The 19,882-nt window shown below is 39.1% G+C and overlaps 1 protein-coding gene across 1 annotated transcript in view; it reads left to right on the forward strand.

Moving 5' to 3' along the window:
* The first annotated feature begins 4,875 nt into the window (after positions 1 to 4,875).
* Positions 4,876 to 19,882, forward strand: part of ENPP1 (ectonucleotide pyrophosphatase/phosphodiesterase 1) — a 66,965-nt gene continuing 51,958 nt past the window's right edge. The window contains exon 1 of the mRNA XM_081296324.1: positions 4,876 to 5,284. Within this exon, the coding sequence (XP_081152450.1) occupies positions 4,955 to 5,284 (330 nt within the window). The 5' untranslated portion in view covers positions 4,876 to 4,954. The remainder of the gene's footprint in view (positions 5,285 to 19,882) is intronic.

The following is a 19,882-nucleotide window of genomic DNA, read 5'->3' on the forward strand; positions in this document are numbered from 1 at the left end:
CCACTTTGCTTATTTTGTTATCTGACTGATTCCTGTTAAGCAAGTGTCCTCCATCTCAGAGAAGCAAGGATGCCTTTCTGCCCCTCTGGTAGATTCATGTCCAATGGCAACTCTCTCATTAGAAATTATATGTAAAACATGCATAATTTATATAAAATTAAAGCCTAAATTTTCTCTCCTGGCATAGTGATTGGGTGATTAAAATATGGAAAAATATATTGGAATTTTTATATAAAGTTGGAGAAATGTAAAACATTTTATTGGCATAATTTTGTAATATTATTTATAAGATCATTGTATAAGTGAGGACTAAGGATCAGAGACTTCTTGTAATCTGTTCAAGGTCACATAGTTATACAATCTTCTTGCTAAAAAGGGCACATATATTTGTGCTTACAAAAGAGACAGAAAAATTAGAATGTCATACAAAATCTTAAAAATAAATCAATGCTGTGGAAAAACTTTTTCTTTTTTCTGAATCTCATGAAGCTTAAAGAGCTATGTGGTTTTCTCTTTTAAGACTTGGCTAGATGTCTTTGGTCTTATACCAGTGAAGTGGAGAAAGCTGCAGAAACTCTGAAGCAGCTGCTAAAGTAATTACGGCATATTTCATTTTTTGAAAGCTAAGAGTTTCTCAACTTTGAGAAGGCATAGTTCAAACATAGATAAATTGGTCTTGTTTGGTATTTGGCTTTATCTACAGCTTTACAGTTTCAGATACCAGAGAAGAAATGTTTACATGTTTATGTCATGGAATATTATAAAATCTTAATGTATCATCTCTCCTCTTGTACTAGATCAGAGTGCTCAGTCACTAATGCAGAGTGATTTAGGATTAAAGATGAAACATTCATTGTGTTGCTGTTTTATGTTCCCGGACCTACCTTGTTGTACTTTGGAATATGAAGCTGTCCCTCTGACCATTTAGAATAAACAAGACTGAGGCAAGACTTTATCAAAGGCATTTCAAAGTCTATAGCTAAACAATATGAGTGGCCTACTAGGCCTGTCTTATTCCTCTATTTTTAGAACTTTAACTGGGTTTTTATAATTACCCATAAAAGTCCCAACTGGTGGAGGTAAGGCAGGAGCTTGAGGCAGAAGCTTAAGGCAGAAGCCACATCCTGGAGGCTTTCCTGCTAGGTCCACCCTACAGATGTGTTAGATTTTGTTTGGCCTTTAAAGTGTTTAAAGAAAAACTCTTTCTGAATCTCGTAGAAAACATTTTGCAATCTGAAGAATTCACAAAAACATCTCAATTTCCTGTTTCTTTTGAAAAATCTGATTGTTTACCCGGGGTGCACAATCCGACCCTGAGTAAAAGCTGCACTTTTTTTTTTTTTAAATTGTTGGTCGTTCAAAACATTACATAGTTCTTGATATATCATATTTCACAGTTTGATTCAAGTGGGTTATGAACTCCCATTTTTACCCCGTATACAGATTGCTGAATCACATCATTCACACTTCCATTGATTTACACATTGCCATTCTAGTGTCTGTTGTATTCTGCTGCCTTTCCTATCCTCTACTATCCCCCCTCCCCTCCCCTCCCCTCCCCTCTTCTCTCTCTACCCCCTCTACTGTAATTCATTTCTCCCCCTTGTATTATTCTTCCCTTACCCCTCACTTCCTCTTGTATGTAATTTTGTATAACCCTGAGGATCACCTTCCATTTCCATGCAATTTCCCTTCTCTCTCCCTTTCCCTCCCACCTCTCATCCCTGTTTAATGTTAATCTTCTTCTCATGCTCTTCGTCCCTACTCTGTCCTTAGTTACTCCCTTTATATCAAAGAAGACATTTGGCATTTGTTTTTTAGGGATTGGCTAGCTTCACTTAGCATAATCTGCTCTAATGCCATCCATTTCCCTCCAAATTCTATGATTTTGTCATTTTTTAATGCAGAGTAATACTCCATTGTGTATAAATGCCACATTTTTTAAATCCATTCATCTATTGAAGGGCATCTAGGTTGGTTCCACAATCTTGCTATCGTGAATTGTGCTGCTATGAACAACGATGTAGCAGTGTCCCTGTAGCATGCTCTTATTAGGTCTTTAGGGAATAGACCGAGAAGGGGAATAGCTGGGTCAAATGGTGGTTCCATTCCCAGCTTTCCAAGAAATCTCCATACTGCTTTCCAAATTGGCTGCACCAATTTGCAGTCCCACCAACAATGAACAAGTGTACCCTTTTCCCCACATCCTGGCCAGCACTTCTTGTTGTTTGACTTCATAGTGGCTGCCAATCTTACTGGAGTGAGATGGTATCTTAGGGTGGTTTTGATTTGCATTTCTCTGACTGCTAGCGATGGTGAGCATTTTTTCATGTGCTTGTTGATTGATTGTATGTCCTCCTCTGAGAAGTGTCTGTTCAGGTCCTTGGCCCATTTGTTGATTGGGTTATTTGTTATCTTATTGTCTAATTTTTTGAGTTCTTTGTATATTCTGGATATTAGGGCTCTATCTGAAGTGTGAGGAGTAAAGATTTGTTCCCAGGATGTTGGCTCCCTATTTACCTCTCTTATTGTTTCTTTTGCTGAGAAAAAACTTTTTAGTTTGAGTAAGTCCCATTTGTTGATTCTAGTTATTAACTCTTGCGCTATGGGTGTCCTATTGAGGAATTTGGAGCCCGACCCCACAGTATGTAGATCATAGCACTTTTTATTACTAAAGGGCAACTGGTTCACCTTTTGCAAATCTGCAGGGGGCTGCCTCACTCATTCATGGTTCGTGCTGGTGCCTAGATGTTTGAGATATTTGTGACCCTGCAGAGGCACTGACTTTTCCAATGGACTGAAGTCTTTAAAGTCATTTGTTGTTTTGAGTTGCAGACAACACACTTATTCCATTTGTTTTGTCAGGTTCAAAGCCACTTTGGAAAGTCTCTGTTGAGTTGCTTTTAGAAGTTCTGACACTCATTTGATCAATCTCAGTGAAGCAAATCCTTGAATCTGACTTCAGGAAACAGTCAAAGCAAGATTTGAAGCCAAGTTTGTGGTAAGAAATAATGAAATAGTGAAAACCTGTTTCTGTTGGGTGGTTTGTAAGCTGACTCAAAGGTAACAACAATAAAATAAAAGTTCAAAAGTGATTTGAGGGATGGCTTTTACATCTTTCAATGTCAATTACCTTTTCTATTAATTGTTCATAATATCCTATTGAAAGACCCCCCGGACCCTCAAATCCCCCGTCCAAAAGAACTAGCGTCACACTGGCTGCAAAAGCAAGAGGCAAGTTTATTAATACACAGGCGCCTGCGGGTGCACAGCAAAACCTCAGCCGAAGCTTTGGTGAACTGGCACACCGGGCTTTGGGGTACAGATCTTTTATAGGGAAAAAGGAGTTGTTTTCCACCTAGTACAATAACAGATGTTTTTGAATCCAGCATACACGTCACTTAAAGGGTAAACTTGTTTTTCACTATGGTAAACTTGTTTTTCACTATAGGTTCCCGAAAAACTCATAAATCTCACAGGTTTACATTGTGTTTCCTCCCTGTTCCCGCTTATGATCCCAGTTTGCTCAAGCATGTCCTGTGATGTGGTCAGGGTGCCCTTTCTAACAGGTCATGTGGTGAGCTCACCTGTTTACTACATACTTTCTACTTTTTATAATCAGGCCTTAGGTTATGGGGCTGGGGTCTATTATGCATACATGACTTAGGTTTTGATTTTTTTTTTTTTTGATACATGTTGGCCCCACTTTCTCCTCTTCACCAAACTGAAACCATTTAAGGGAAAAAATATATTTTTATTCATTTTTAAATATGCTATGCATATTTGGAGGTGGCAGATTGAAGAGTTCATTATTGAAGGAATGAATGAAGTGCATCCCAAGTTGACTGTTTTAAAGGGGACAAAATCCACTTTATACCTGCTGAACATTCATTCTCTTTTTAAAACATTTGCATATATTCCCGTCAGTGAAATGAATAAGAATTTAATTGTTTGGGGATTGTTGGATTTTCCTCAGTCACTGAAGTCAGTTGAGAGTCACTTTTCCTTTGACAGGAGACTTCCCTGCACAATGTGGTTTTTGCTAACTGACAACCAAGGAAACGTGCAAGTGGTAGAATCAAAGATGAAACAAAACACATCTAGAATTACAGCCGCTGATTCATGGTCTAGTTAAAACATAAAGCTTTCAGTATTTCAGACTGCTTTAGAATTGTTAATATTGCTAACCAAGTAACAGTGTCACTCTCAGGAGAGCACATTGCTAACGTTTGGAAACCTTCCATACAGAAAGCCAAAAGGAACTAGTAAGTAAATATATTAAAACAGAAGCAGCAACAAAGCTCTAGAAACCACATAAAACCATGGAAAACTAAACATCCTGTATGTATGTATGTGTGTGTGTGTGTGTGTGTGTGTGTAAACCCGTTTATTTTAAGGTTGTATCTCCTCTCTTGGAGTAGTGTAGCCTAGGAGGTAGGTAAGCAAGGGCTTTGGGAGAACTCTTGTTTTTTTTTTTTTTTTTTCCCACGTGGGAGAACAAGAAAGTCACCCCACCCCCGCCCTCGACCCTACCGGTTCATTTGCATTTCTCTCCAGAAACCCACAGGTCTGTCCCGAGACTCACTCCCCTGCCTTTGAGAAGCTGGGAGCGCCTGGGCCATGCATCCTTCTCCTCCTCCTCCTTGCTCTATTTTGGGGCCCCATGATCTCATGCCCTCTGCAGACCACACTCTGCAATTCCAGTCCAGCCCGCGCTGCGGGGCCACGCAGGGCGATTCCTGCAAGTGTTCTCGGTGGCCGGGGCGCGGAGAGGGGAAGGCTTTGGGGAGAAGTTAAAGACACGCCCACGTGAAGGACTCAAAATAACCTACACGCAGAGTGCCCGAAATCAGACAGGAAGCCAAATAATCCGGGGCGTTGAGTCGCTTTCCCTTCACTTCGGGCGCTGGGCGGAGGGACAGCAGCCAAGGGTCTGACGGTGGGGCGGCGCGGCATGGCGCGGCGGGCGGGGGCGGGGCCGGCGTGGAGTCTATTAAAGGGCACTGGGAACAGCAGGGCCGGAGCGCCCGGGGCCACGATGGAGCGCGACGGCTGCGCTGGGGGCGGGAACCGCGGTGGCGGCGGCGAGGGCGGGCGCGGTCCCCGGGAAGGCCCAGCAGGGAACGGCCGCGACTCGAGCCGCGGCGGCGCCACCGATGCGCCCGGAGACCCGCGGGCGGCCGCGTCCTTGCTGGCCCCTGTGGACCTGGGGGAGGAACCGCTGGAAAAGACGGCGCGCGCCCGCACCGCCAAGGACCCCAACACCTATAAAGTGCTCTCGCTGGTAGGTCGGCGACCCGGCCAGGCGCCCAGGAGGGCGGGAGGTGGGGCGCGAGAGCTCCTTCTCTCGCAGCGCGGTCAGCACCCGGCCCTGGAGAGAGGCAGCCTCTGGGGCGCTTCGCTTCGCCTGCACACCCACCTTTGCAGCTGTGCCAAGTCTCAGCACCGCTTTCCCTTCTTTTGGCGCCAGCGATATGTTTCACTCCGGATGCTCGGGAGGGCCTCAGTATGAATCCAGAGTGTTAAAACCGGTCCTCTTTAGCGATATCACTTTCTTCCCAAGAAGAGCACAGGGTTTTTGGAGGAGGAAAAATGAGCAACCTGAAAGTTGTCGGTCTTAGGAAGGTGCAGCAATGTTAAACCTCTTTTGGTGGCTCTGGCTCGGGATGCAGTACTGTAGTGATGATTTAGAGTAACTGATTCCAGTTGAAAAGATTTAACAGAGCTCTTTTCTGAGTTTTATCAGGAACTTTAGAAAACACTTTTCGTTCGGCTGTTTTGGTATTTCTTGCAGCTGCTCAGAAATGCCATCAATGTTAACATTAAGTGACTGTGATTCTTTGCCCACTCTAACCACAGGCTACGCGATCTGGGTTGCTAATGTGTAACTAACTACCTATGGTCCCTTCGCTATTTTGTCATGACAGTTGCAGGATCCACAGTTAATTTTCTTGAAGTGTGTGGTTGTTTTTTCATTCTAAATCTTTGGTGGCCAGAGCTAATCTTGGGTCAGAAGGCCTGGGTTTCATGGTCATTGTTAGTTCCTGGGGCCTTCCATAATTCTTCCCTAACTCACTTTTTTTTTTTTTTCTGTGTTAAAATGAGGTCGTGGAGTCTCTTGGACATCGCATAGATTTTTGTGAGGATCAAATGGAGCAATGTGTATGATAAATAAGATCAAAACCCAAAGAAGATATAATCGTTTTTATTTTATTAAGTGGAAACCACAGGCTTCTGTGTATAGAGTACTAAAACGTATTGTCACACATGATGATTGAATATAATTTGTTGTAAGACGTCTTTTCTGGTGTTCGAAGTCTCCTTTTTGTAGTCATTTCCAATTATATTTTAGGTATCATGGTGACATTACAGTACTTTGAGCCAAAATTCCTAGACTTAAGAGATGTTGTCATATCCTTAGTACTTAAAAATAAGCCTAAGGTTCAAAGAATAAGTGTCCCAAAGCACATGATGTTTGCATCTCAAGGTATATTTTTGTATCAGATGTCGTTGTTATAACATATGGTATTGAAGAGAACTTGTTTAATTTGAGTCTAGTGGATTTTGTTTTGTTTTTATTTTTAATGAAGACCTTTAAAAGCTTTTACAACATGATCATTTAAATTATTTAGTATTACTACCTTCAGGTGGTTTTAGCATACTATGAGGCAGTCAATAATTATACATCGAATTTTATGCAAGTCAAATGTAAAACCATCTCTACATGCCTGTAAGTCTTGAAAGTTTTCCCAATTGCTAAATCTTTATATCTTCCCTGCTCATTTACCTACTCTCTACCCATTGAGAATCCACAATGGGTATCCACAAAGGTCCACCTTTGGAACAAAGGTTTTAGTCTTTGAAACCTGCACTCAGCTGGTCAAACAGCATCCCATGTGTTTTTATGATGCACCTTTGCATGGTTGAAATGGAAGTGTCCTGGTACTTATTTCCTCATATAGGACTACTAGGAATATCTTTTTTGTATCCCACTAGTTGGGGCCTTTTTCTGTAACCTATATTTAATTCTTATTCCAGATCTTTTGCTGGAATCCTGAGAGACATTAAAGTATAAGTAATCACCAAACTCATTTCTTATTCTTGAATCTTTTTAAAGCTGAATGTGAAGCCTCTTCCACATTCTTCTTTCCCTACCTAACTTCAGTACCCTCCTACCTCCAAATCTTTCCTCCAAAGGAATTTGACAGCTATTATCAAAGAGCACTGTGACACATCTTCTAGAGAAAAACTACAGTTAGAGAATTTCTCGTTTTCTTTCTTTTTTCAGATTAAGCATTAGCACACTTTTCATAAAGCTGTAGAAATAGGTTGGACTGTTGCATCCTGGTGTTGGGATTAAGAGTGGTCACCCACTCTACAGCTACTCTGCTTTAATCCAGCAGAATAAGCATGAGAGTTGCTTTGCAAATAGATAATTAATCAGTGGTAATGACTTTTGCACTTTTCTGAATTTTTCTCAGTAAACTGAAAGGATGAGGGTATGTAAGAATATATAAAGAAGGGAATATCTTGTCCTACTCTTGCTTCTCCCTGTGTGGTGTTTGATCCTAGGAAAAGACAAGCAAGCTCTATTCTAGAGGCTTTTGGCCCTGGGTCCTGGAAATGCTTCTGCCTAGGCACTGAGCCAGATTGAGGAAAGCAGAAAGAGGAAAAAACAAGTATTAGTTTCTATATGCCTCAGTAGATATGTGTGTCAGTCAGCTTTCTGTCACTGTAATGAAATACTGGGATAATTAAGATACACAGAAAAAAAAAAGTTTATTCAGTTTACAGTTCTGGAGGTTCCAGTCCAAGATCAAGATGCCATTGCTGTGGGTCTCTGGTGAGGAAACTGATGGTGTTGGCATGAAGCACATGGTAGAGCAAACCACTTTCATCTTGAGCCAGGAAGCAGAGAAAGAATGAGACCTGAATTCCACAATCCCTGCATAAGGCACCCCCACCCCCATGACCTAACACCTTCAATAAGGCCCTGCCTCTCAAATGTTCAACTACCTCCCAATAGGGCCACCCTGGGGATCGAGACTTTAAGCTCATGGGCCTTTGGAGGACTTGCAACATCCAAACTATAGCAATATTTTAAATACTAGATGTTTTTCCTTGATTCCAAATCAAGTTTTGAAGTATAGACTTCTATTCAGGTTGGATTTGGAGTTTCATTTGAAATATCCTTGTTCCCTGCATGATTTTAAAGGGACAGGAAACTTTAACTGCATTGCAATGCATTTTTTCCAGTTCTTCTGAAGCATTGTTTTGTTATGTTGTGATCTTCTGCTGTACTTACGTAAACATATGTCCATGTGTGTGTCAAAGACTTCATGTATAGGTAGTGATCAATGAAGACTACTTTCACCTTTCCTTTGAAGGGTTTCTTTTAAGAGGTGGAGTTGGCCTTGGTTATCTGAGATTCGGATGTGAAGGTTAATAATTCCCTCAGCTTCCTTCCCTTTGCCTTGTGATCTATTATCACTAGAATACAATGTTAATAATACTCACGATAACTCTCTGCTCTTCATTAGATTCAGAATTGACATGGCTCTTTGGTTAATGAAGATTTAATAATAGTATTCATGATAATTCTCGGCTCTTAATTAGATTCAGAATTGACATTGCCCTTTGGTTAATGAAATTTAATATCTGTCAACTACAGTTAAGCATTTTATTTTAAAATGGTCGGAGCACCTTGGAGGTCAGAGCTGTCTGCTCTTTGCCCTTTATGGTATTTATTTCACGTGTTCTAATAAAATGCACCAAGGATTTCTAGGAACTCAGCTAGACTGTTGTTTTTACTTCTGGTTCTAAGATAGTACCTGTGTCATTTGCTGCTAAGACAAATATCTGGAGAGATGCAACTTAAAGGGGAAAGATTTTTTGGGTTCAGTTTCAGAAGTTTCAGTCCAGGGTTGACTGGCTCCATTGCTTTGAGCCCTTGATAAGGCAGAACATCATGGTGGAAGTGCATCGTGGAGAAAAGCTATTATCTTATGGCAGCCAGGAAAAAGAGAGAGAGAGGGAGAAAGAGAGACAGAAAGACAGGCAGACAGGCAGACAAAAGAAGGGGCCAGGGACAAGCTATAGACCTCAAGGGCATGCCCCTGTGACCTGCTTCTTCTAACCATGTCCCACTTGTCTATGGTTTTTGCTACCTCCCACTAGTCCATTCAAATTAATTTACCAAATGGATTAATCCACTGATAAAAGATAAGATCTGGATCGGAGCCCTCATTATCCAATCATTTTCTGAAAGCCCCACCTCTGAACATTGCTTCACTGAGGACCAAGCCTTTAAAATATGAGCTTTTGGAGGACATTTCAAATTCAAACCATAACAAGACCTAATGTGGTTCAGTGTCAGTGTTTGGTTGGCTGAATAATTGCTACATTTTTAATTAGAGGGAGTCACACTTCAACTTGTAAAAGGGCAAGATGGGAAGACCAAATATATAACATGGCCTCAAAGGTTCCACAAATTCAGAAATCCAAATATACATGATCTGGGTATAGTTTCTCAGGTAAGATCAGAGTGGGAATAACAATTTATTTGGGCAGAGGGAAATGAAACAAGTAATGAATGAACAAGAGTTCCTGACTGAGGCCACATGTCTAAGAAGATACCAGACAGGGCCTTAGTGATCATTTAGATTCAGAATTAGAAATCTAGCTGCTGGAAAATTTTTTTTTTCAAGTAGAAATAACCCAAATGAGGATGCACTAGGATATTCAAGTAAGGCCATTGTATAGGTAAAATAAATCTCCCTTACCTATGCCAAGGCCTCTTTTGTTTTGGTGACTTTGCTGCCATATCCACATTCAGTCTTTATAACTCTTATGGGGCACTGTTGCCTCCAGCATTGCTGTCTATTACTTCTTTTCTTTTGCATTGAGTCATGCTCTGTGATTTCTCTCACACCCGTTTGTATCTCAGCTCTTTCCGTTCCATGTAGTCTCTTTCTACGGCATGCACAGCCTTGCTTTGAATACCTGTCTCATTTCCCTTCTGTGCTGCTTGTCAGTTAATTCTCAGTTTTGCCATCTCCTATCCCCATCATATACTAATCAGGCCTTGAAGAGAATCCCTGATGGCCATGGGAGAGACATGCATTATGCATTCAGTATAAGAACAACTGAGGCTATTTACCTTTGTAGAATATTTGCAGAAATTTTTATCAGCTTCTCATGTTTCTCCTTCTAACTCTTTTCTCTTAGTTTTCAGTAGCTAAGGTAAATAAAATAGTTTTATATTCAATTTTGTTTTGTAATACCATTGTAATTTTTAATATTAATGAATGTATTGCAACTGTAATGGGCATGTATTATGTATTATGAGCTCTTTAGACAAGGCAGAGAACTTAATCATGATTCACAACTTTTTTGTTGTTGTTAGAGGGAGAGGTATTTCAAGTTCCAGACAACTTGGAAACAAATGAGCTTTTGGAACTTAACTTATAATTAGTGTTATGGTTTGGAAGTGAGTGTCCCTGAAAAGCTCACATGTGAGACAGGGCAAGAAGGTTCAGAGAAGAAATGATTGGGTTACAAGAGCCTTAACCCAATCAGTGAATGAATCATCTGATGGACTTTAGTGGTAACTGAAAGGGGAGGTGGGGCACTGGGGGTATGTGTACCTGTGGAGTAGAGTGTCTCTCTCTGCTTTCTGATCACCATGTGAGCTGTTTCCCTCTGCCACACTCTTCCTCCATGATGTTCAGCCTCACTTCAAGCCCCAAGGAATGGAGTCAGCTCCCTATGGTCTGAGACCTCTAAAACTGTGAGCCCCCAAATAAACTTTTCCTCCACTGAAGTTGTTTTTGTTGGATTCTTAATCACAGCAGTGAAAAAGCTGACTAAAACAATTAGTGATCTGCCTTTGGTTAAAATAAACTTGCCTCTATCAACCATGAAATATACCCCAAATAACAAAAAATACACAAGAAACCTTTTTAGTAAATGAACTCATGGCACAACATGGATTACTCTTCTCAGCATAAATCTTGTGCAACAAGAACAGATATGCAGAATGCTGACCTAACATGAAAATCCTTTGGCATTAAATAAAAATTGGATTATGTGTTAACCAAGGAAGGAAAGTGCAGTAATACATTTAAGAAGGTCTTTTAAAAGAGTAGCCAGAATTTCAGCTAAATATTAACCGGGGCACACTACTTCCTGAATATTTTAGTTACCTGAGGCTTCATTACAACAGTTAAGATATTGTCTATAATATATGTCAGTATTTTCTCTTTTACTTTTAGTTTTTAGAAGAAGAGCTGTTGGAGATATAAGTGGTTAAAAATTTAGATGATGATGATTAAACTTTGCAAATTTTAACAGGCACTTTCCCATATATTTTTTAATTGATCTACAACACATCAACAGCTCTGAAATAGGAAAGTATGGTGACATTCAGTTCTACTTTGCAGATCAGGAAACAGGTTTAGAGGAGTTCAATCAGGTTTCTCCAACAGTGTTCACAGAAACCACCTGGGGAATGAATGCCTTAAAGACATGAATTCTGGGATTCTAATACCAGAGATAAGGATTTGGAATGGATTCAAGGAGTCTGCATTGTTTTTCAACATTTTTTCAGGTGTAGGTGGTTTATTTACCTCACTTTTAGAAACATATCAAATGCCAAGGCAAAAGCCACACCATTAAGTAATAGACCATGATAAGTGAAAGGCCTTTTTTTTTTCTTTCTTCCTCCTCCTCTTCTTCTTCTTCTTCTTCTCCTTCTCCTTCTCCTTCTCCTTCTCCTTCTCCTTCTTTTTAATTGAAAGGTCTTTTAAATGACAGATTTTTATTGTGGCCTAATGGCTGATGTCATCCATTCCTTTGCCTTGTCCATGATGATTGTTACATCTTGATGCACCAGGCTTTGTCTGTCATTGGGTGTCATCTCCCCACACTTCAATATAAGCAATATGTGATTAGAACCCCTGTGATTTCTAGTGTGATGCCACAGATTGTTATATAATGAGATATATTTTTTTTGGTAATTTAGCAACTAAATTTCCCTGAAAAAATTCAGTGACAAAATCAGTGTGCTTTTCATTAGCATAAAGTCAGGCAATAATAAGGTTTTCATGATCTTCTAATATTGCAAATTTTTGGTAAATTACTTTCTTAATTTGAATTTCCTTCTTGATACATTTTTTAATTACAAGAATAGGAAAATAGAGAGTCATCAAAGAAAACTGTTTTTGCAAGGGTGAATTTTCACAAGCATATCTCATTGGTAATTTTCTCACCACATCTTATGACTTCACATAGATCTATCTGGCAAACATCCATTCAGATGTGATTGGGGATCTTTAAAGATCATTCTATTGTGCTTTTTAGGAGAATATTCATGAGAAAAATAGCTTGTTCCTAAAACTGGGTTCTTTCCCTTCTAAGGCTTCTTGGCACTAGCATGCTTGTAGGGTCTTAATGGGTCATCTGAGGCCTAAGATCTCTTATGGAAAGAGAAAAGAGACATTTCAGAAGTTTTTATGGTGCTTTTATGTAGCAAAATAAATAACAACTATTGTGAGTTTTTTTTCCCCAAATGGAGTTTGGAAGACTCATATGGCATATTTGCCCACATATATTGCTGTTTTCTGGAGGCCAAACCATCTTGTGATGAGGTTAAAAGCCAAGCTGCATGCTTTTTTCCCGGGAACACCCTTGTTATTTAGAAAGCATTACTGACAAACTGTTGTTACTGCTAGTTGGGTATTTGGCAGACATTTTATTCAAAATGAATGTCATTAAGTTTGTCAATTCAAGGAAAACAAATGAAGGAGATATCTATTGTCTACAATAAAATTGAGCTTTTGGGCAAAATTAGAATTTTGAATAACTTTCATATTTGATTCATATGTGATTCAGACATATATTTCCTGAATATCTACTTTACAGCTTCCCAATCCTTAAAGATCTTTTGAGGTTATGGATGAAGATAATAAGGGATGATATTTTTCATATTGTTCAATGATGTATGTCAACATTTCAAAAAACGGCAGAACTTAGTAAACCAATATTTTTCAAAGAACCAGTGGATGATGTTCCAAAATTATGCACTGATACAAGTTCCAAAGTACAAGGTAGACTAATGGATTTTCATGTAACAATATGAAAAGTTGTCAGTATCTATCCAAGTTTCATGTTATGATTTAAAGAATTGCCACTTGTAGAATTTTGGTGTGGTTTTAAAGAAAAGTGTCCCTAGTCCTCTGAAAAGCCTTCTTAGGGTTGTTAGCTATTTGTAGGAACATAGATCCTGAGACCAAAAGTTTTGAGAATATATCTGCTTTAAGGGAAAGTATATATTTAATAATGTTTTAAGAACTAGAAGAGGGAAATGGGAGATTAAAACACATAAAAATGATCAAACAGGTATAACATTTGTATCTTTATGTAAATTCCTTTATAGATTTCAAAATCCTTCTGCTTCTCCTGCCTTATTGAGTCCAATTATCCTCTTGTTAGAGATAATTTTGGGGTTTCTGATCACATTAGTAAGAATTCTGTTAATCTTATCTCTGTAGTTTATTGGTAAATAACTTTGGAGTTGGAATTGTGATAAAATCCTGATACTCTCTTATTAGCTGTTTGAATGTAGACATATATTTCCTGAATATCAACTTCCACAACAGTAAAATAAAACCACATCAGAGTGTTGTTAGGAGAATTGAATTATATGTGCAAAGTGGCACATAGTGTGCCCCTCATGGTAGGTTTTCTTGTCATTGATAAGCTTCAGAGTGACCGTGAATTTTAAATTTTTCTTTACTCAGAAGGCCCTTGACAACTTTGCTACCTGGTGTGTGCTCTCCTAATCCATCTGCATCATTTTCCTGAAACTTGTAAAAAATGAAGAATTTTGGGCCCCATCCCAGACCTCCTGAGCCAGAATCTGCATTTCCCAGGGATTTGTCTGTACATTAAAGTTTGGGGTGTCACAGCTCTCCAAAGTTATGAGACCTAATTATTGGAATTTCTGTAGCTATGAGTTATAATCAATGCTTGCTCTGCCTTTGACTTCATATAAAATGCTGTGATTAAAAACACAAAGCAAGACAGAAAAATTCAGTTCCTCCCTCCATGACCTCAACTATGATGGCATTGGGTTGAAGTGGCGCTACTGCTGGTTGCATTTGGTCCCTCTCCTTCCTTGGACCCCAGTGGTACATTGATATAAGTAGCCCCATTGCTTCTGTGTGTCCAGAACACTGCACACCATCTCCTACTTCCCTTTGCACATGCAGTTTCCATCTTTCAGGAACTTACCCATGCTCTCATTTGTTGCTTGTTCTTTAATTGCTTTTTCCTTACTCTGTACTGGCTTGTCCTTTAATTGCTCTTTATTGCTCTCAGCTGGGCCAATTTTCTATCTTTGCAATCATATGGTAATAGCCAGGTGTTTTTCCAGCTTAGCCATCCATCTACCAGGATCTCATGTAGATTTCTCTTTACAACATACCATCAATAGAACTCTTCACTTCAAAGTTTCCATTGCAGTACCTTCTTGACAATCCACAAAACCAAAACAAAGGAATCTTGTACTGGGGCTTTTCAGGTGATGTTGAATCAGGCTAAATGTCCTTGGCACAAGTTTATTCCATAATACTTCATCATCCAATACACTGGCTTCCTATAAATCACCACCTAACATCATCTAGATCAGAGTCTCTGGAGACTAGGAAACAGGTGAATGGAATGTGAATGTGCTCAGGTGGGAAGGGTATGGGCTAGGAGCATTAAGAACAGATCATATTGGTCCTGTCTATTTTTGGATTACCCAGGGAAATAAATACAAAACAACTCTACTTATATATGGTTTATTTATATACCACATCCAATCAGCTTAAAGGAAGTTAATGTGCAGAATGTCAATACTTGGAAACTTCTTTGCCATCTCTTGGAAACTTTGAAAAAGGGAGTGTTGATTTTTCCGGAATGATTCAAGCAAAGGTCTCGGGAGACAAGTATCTTGTAGAGGGTAAAATTGGAGTAATAAGAATTGTTTGCTATATGACCTTTGAACATTTTCTTTACTTGGCTAACTTTCAGTTTTCTTAATCATAATATAAAGGGTTAGGTGGGCTTCTTCTAGATCTAAAATCTTTGTCTAGAGAGTTTAGAGTATTTTTCTCCTGTTGTAAAAATGCTTCATATCACAGAAAATGCAAAAGTGTAAAGGAGAAAATAAACATTGCTTTCATTCTATGTGCAAGCTATTAATATTTTGTTCTTACCCCAAGGATTCTATGTGTACATATCATTTTTTTAACAAAAAATGAGATCAAATTGTATGTACTGTTCTCTTTCCCTTTTTAAAAATTTATAGTCTATGTGCTATTTTAACATTGCTAGACAGTCTTTTTTTTTTTGGTGGCCCTGAACTAGGGCCTTATGTGAGTGCTGTACCACTGAGCTACATCTCCAACCCTTTATAATTTCATTTTAATGCAGGATCTTATTAAGTCACAGGTTGGCCTCCAACTTCACTATCCTCCTGCCTCAGCCTCCTGAGTGGCTGGGTTTACAGATATATACCACTGCACCCAGATGTTAGTTGTCTTTTTAATGTATCTTTGATAAGTAGGATTTTGGGACTTTTATTTTACTATCCTTAGCTCAGTGGCAATCTTTGTAACTGTCCCTGCTTGTATTTTACATGCAATTAGTCCTCAGAATTTTATTTTTTTTCTGTTTTAATCATTGTTTAGCTCTACTTCCATTTCCCATGACTCCTTCTATGGTTATATTATTAATTATCCTAAAATAGTGACTGCTTTTCAGTATATTTCTTTTTCTTTTTTTTTTTAAGAATTAAGGTTTTTTTTTTTTTTTTTAAGAGAGAGTGAGAGGGGGGGAGAGAGAGAGAGAGAGAGAATTTTTAATATTTTTTAGTTCTCGGCGGACACAACATCTTTGTTGGTATGTGGTGCTGAGGATGGAACCCGGGCCGCACACATGCCAGGCGAGCGTGCTACTGCTTGAGCCACATCCCCAGCCCCTTCAGTATATTTCTTTTCAGAATTTTCTAGAGACTGCCACATCACATGTGGTAAAATTTGTATTCCTCAGCCCAGCATTTAAGTTTTTTTTTTTTTTAATTTATTTAGAGACAGCCTCTCTACATTGTTTTAAATTTAAATTTTTAAATTTTAAGTTTTATTTAGAGACAGGGTCTCACTGAGTTGCTTAGGGGTTCGCTAAGGCTGGCTGCTTAGGGGTTGCTGAGGCTGGCTTTGAACTAGCAATCCTCCTGCCTCAGCCTCAGGAGCTGATGGGATTAAAGACACACACCTTGCTAACCAGCCTCATTTTTATTTCTCATTGTTTGAGTAATAGTGGATCTTGTTTTTCCAGGGCTTATTAACAACAGCTATCCATTTGTAGTAGCACTTCTGGATGACTAGTACATACACACGCAGCCAGTTATTTAATATTTGTCAATCATTTAGAGTAGACCCTAAGTGCTAGTAAGTTTGGGAAGTACATACACGCCTTCACCTTTGTTGAGTTTCTCATTTGTCAGGTCCTGTGCTAGATATTTTATCTCCTCTAATTGACACAGTTCTGTGAGTGAAGAGGAGCAAACCTGTTGGCTGATGAGGGTGTCTGGTCTGGCACCTGCACCTTAGTGGGACTCAGTGTCCTGCATGTTGTGTGAGACATGTTTTATACCCACAGCTTGAATTGAGGAGTTTGAAGGGCTCAGGTATTTTTTGGTCTTAAAGTTCCTTATCAATTTAGAGTCAAAATCAAGCTCAAGATACATGTCTCTCTCAAATCTTCCAGCTCTGCTGATCTATACCTTCCATTACAGTCAGCTCAAAGTAGGACTGTTCTTCACACACACCTTATACAGGTTATTTCTATTCTCTATCCCAGGTGTGATTTTTTTCACTTCTGTTTTCTCACCCAGCACCAGGCACCCCCAAGTTCCACTTCAGTGTATTCTTTTGCATGAAACATTCTTTAGCTGCTCTTCCATCCGTCTCCCTTGACCCTGAACCACTCAGTTGCTGTATAATCCTGTAGAAGTCATAGCCCTTATTTAAGCATAAGAAGTCATAGCGCCTTGTTTAAGAGGCAAACTATGGAGCCAGACTTCTGGGGTATAAATTCTGTCTCTGCCAATAACTGCTGTGTATCCTTTAATTTGGGGCAAGTCCTTAAACTTTCCCATGTTTTAGTTTTCTCCCCTGTACAAAGGAGATAATAATAGTAACTACCTCCACATCTGATAGAGTCTAGGCTAGATTATAGATTGTAATTTATTGGACACATATTTAGAATTCCTATTGTGTGAGTGGTCTGGTGCAAGAGGCTGGGCCACATGGTCAATAACAGCCCACCCCTAGGGGACCAGATACTTATCAAATAATTACATAAAATATCTCAAGTTGCAACCATGGTAAATCCCACCCAGGAGCCATATATTGAGCTGTGAGAGAACAGTGATGGGAAACTGGCCAATCAGGGGATTCAGAGGAGGGGGCCTCTAGGAAGTATGTATCTTGCAGAAAAGGATTGGGAGGGGTGGTAGTAACAGGGGCAAAGGTCCTGGAAGAGGAGGGAACATGATATATCCTAGAACTTGGAGAAGGCCACCATGGTTGGCATGCAGAGCTTGTGGTGTACTATGGGACAGTAGGCTGGAACTGTCATTAGGGGCCAGGCAGGGCTTTGCAGACCATCTGAGGGATTTTTTTTTTTTTTTTTTTTTTAAGAGCAATTGGAAATCACTGAAGTCCTTTTTCTGTTTGCCTGTTTTGTTTGGTTTGATTTTTGTTCTTAGCAACAAGATGTAATTTACATTTTAGAAAGGTCATTTTAGTTTTAATGGTAGGAACAAATTAAAGGGAGTGCAGAGGGTGGATGTAGAAAGACCGACACTTTTTTTTTTTTTTAAACTCAACTACTCTATAACTCTCTTTCCTTCCACTAGGCACATATTGTAGCTACTTATATTAAAATTTAAATAAAGTAATCTTAAATAAAATAAAAAAATTCATTTCCTCAGTCATAGGAGCCACACTCCAAGTGCTCAGCAGTGACATGTGGCTAGTTTCTACCATATGGGTGACCATGGATATGTGGGACATTTTTATTTTTTATTATTTTTTATTTTTTTTAAGAGAGGGAGAGAGAGAGAGAGAGAATTTTTTTTATATATTTATTTTTTAGTTTTCGGCGAACACAACATCTTTGTTTGTATGTGGTGCTGAGGATCGAACCCGGGCCGCACGCATGCCAGGCGAGTGCGCTACCGCTTGAGCCACATCCCCAGCCCTGTGGGACATTTTTAACATCTTAAAAACTTCAGTTGGATATCAGGTAAAGAATGAGGTATCATGGTTTTTGTTTTTAAACTTTTACAATTCTTCAGCTCATAGTGGTAAAACAGTAGGTAGCACTTGCTCAAGAAACATTTACTAAAAGAACAAAATTAAAGGATTAAGTGTGAATGTCCTTAGCATCATAATTTCAAGATTCCTTATCCAAATGAATGAGTATAATTAAATTGACTTAACTATAAATGAATACATTAAAAGATGCTATATTTCTAAAATTATGTTCCCTCTCAAATTATAAACCCATGTATCCATTACCAATTTTTAAATTGTGTCTTTAAGTTGCCGCCATAATTGCAATTAAGTAACCATTGGGCCTTTACAGAAAGTGAGTGATGGTTTATTTCCCTGTTAAGCTATTTCCTGTCCTAGGAATAAGTACTAAAATCCTCTGTGTAGTTGCTTTTTTTTTTCTTCTTAATTTCTACTGAGACTGTTTTTAAAGGATAAACACAAGGTACTGTAGTTTGAATTTTTTTTTCAGAAAAAAAAGAACAAACATAAAACACACTTAAATGCACATGATGTTCTTTCCACCTTTTGTTTTTCATCTGAGACTACAACCTGAATGTGTAGGTATGACACCTGCCTAGGTGAAAGGTCAGTGCTTTAGTTGAGACCCATAAAGCTTTCCCTCTTAGTCCATCTATCTTATTCTCTGCCTGAGGTTAGGAAGGGCTCTTCTGTAGGATGAAAAAACAAACTTTTTTTCTTCCTTTTCCTATTTTATGAACTTTAAAAATTCTTTTCTAAAATCATTTAATAAAAACTCTTTTTATTTAATGAGTCATATCTTTCTTGATGGTATCTTCAAAAATGACAAGGTATTTTTAGGATGGGGGGACAGTATTTTTTATTGTTTGACATTCAGCTGAGCAAGATCTAACAATCTAAGATCTAAGCAAGATCTGTTTCAATAGCATTTGCATTTAGAAGATTTGAGAACCACATAAAACAGGTGAATTCCTAAAATGGAGGGTTCTTTGCCCACATTAAGTTTAGCTACAATTATCCCCTGAGATGTGTTGATTGATCTATCTCCGTCTATTTATTTTTAGCTGTGTTCATCAGGTCTAATCAGAGAAACAAAAGGCCACGTCTGATAATTTAATCAAAAGAATTTAAAATTGGAAGCAAATTACACCACAACTAGAAAAGCTGGATGATGGGGCACCAGGACAACCCAGAGGCTGCTACCACCTGGGAACAGAGGACAAAGGGCAAAGGTGGTGAAACCAGGCCTTGGGAGCTAGGGCTGTGTTGGAGAACTGGGACCCTGAGAGAGGTTGTCACCACAGGGGTCACACCTAAGACAAGGAAAAGAGAATGGCCCTGATTCTCACTTCTTCCTGCCCTCCAGTCTTGTGTCCTTGTTTCCTACTTGATTATTCTGTCCTAAGGACTGGGGTCAGGGAGTCTGGGAATGAATTCAGCCAAGGTTCTTTCTCTAAGATAGAAGATCAGGAAAAAGCCGGAGTCCCCATTTGGGTTTCTTGGAAAACAGACTTGGG

This window comes from Spermophilus citellus (genome assembly GCF_964194105.1).
Source record: "Spermophilus citellus genome assembly, chromosome: 5".
Taxonomy (NCBI): Eukaryota; Metazoa; Chordata; class Mammalia; order Rodentia; family Sciuridae; genus Spermophilus; species Spermophilus citellus.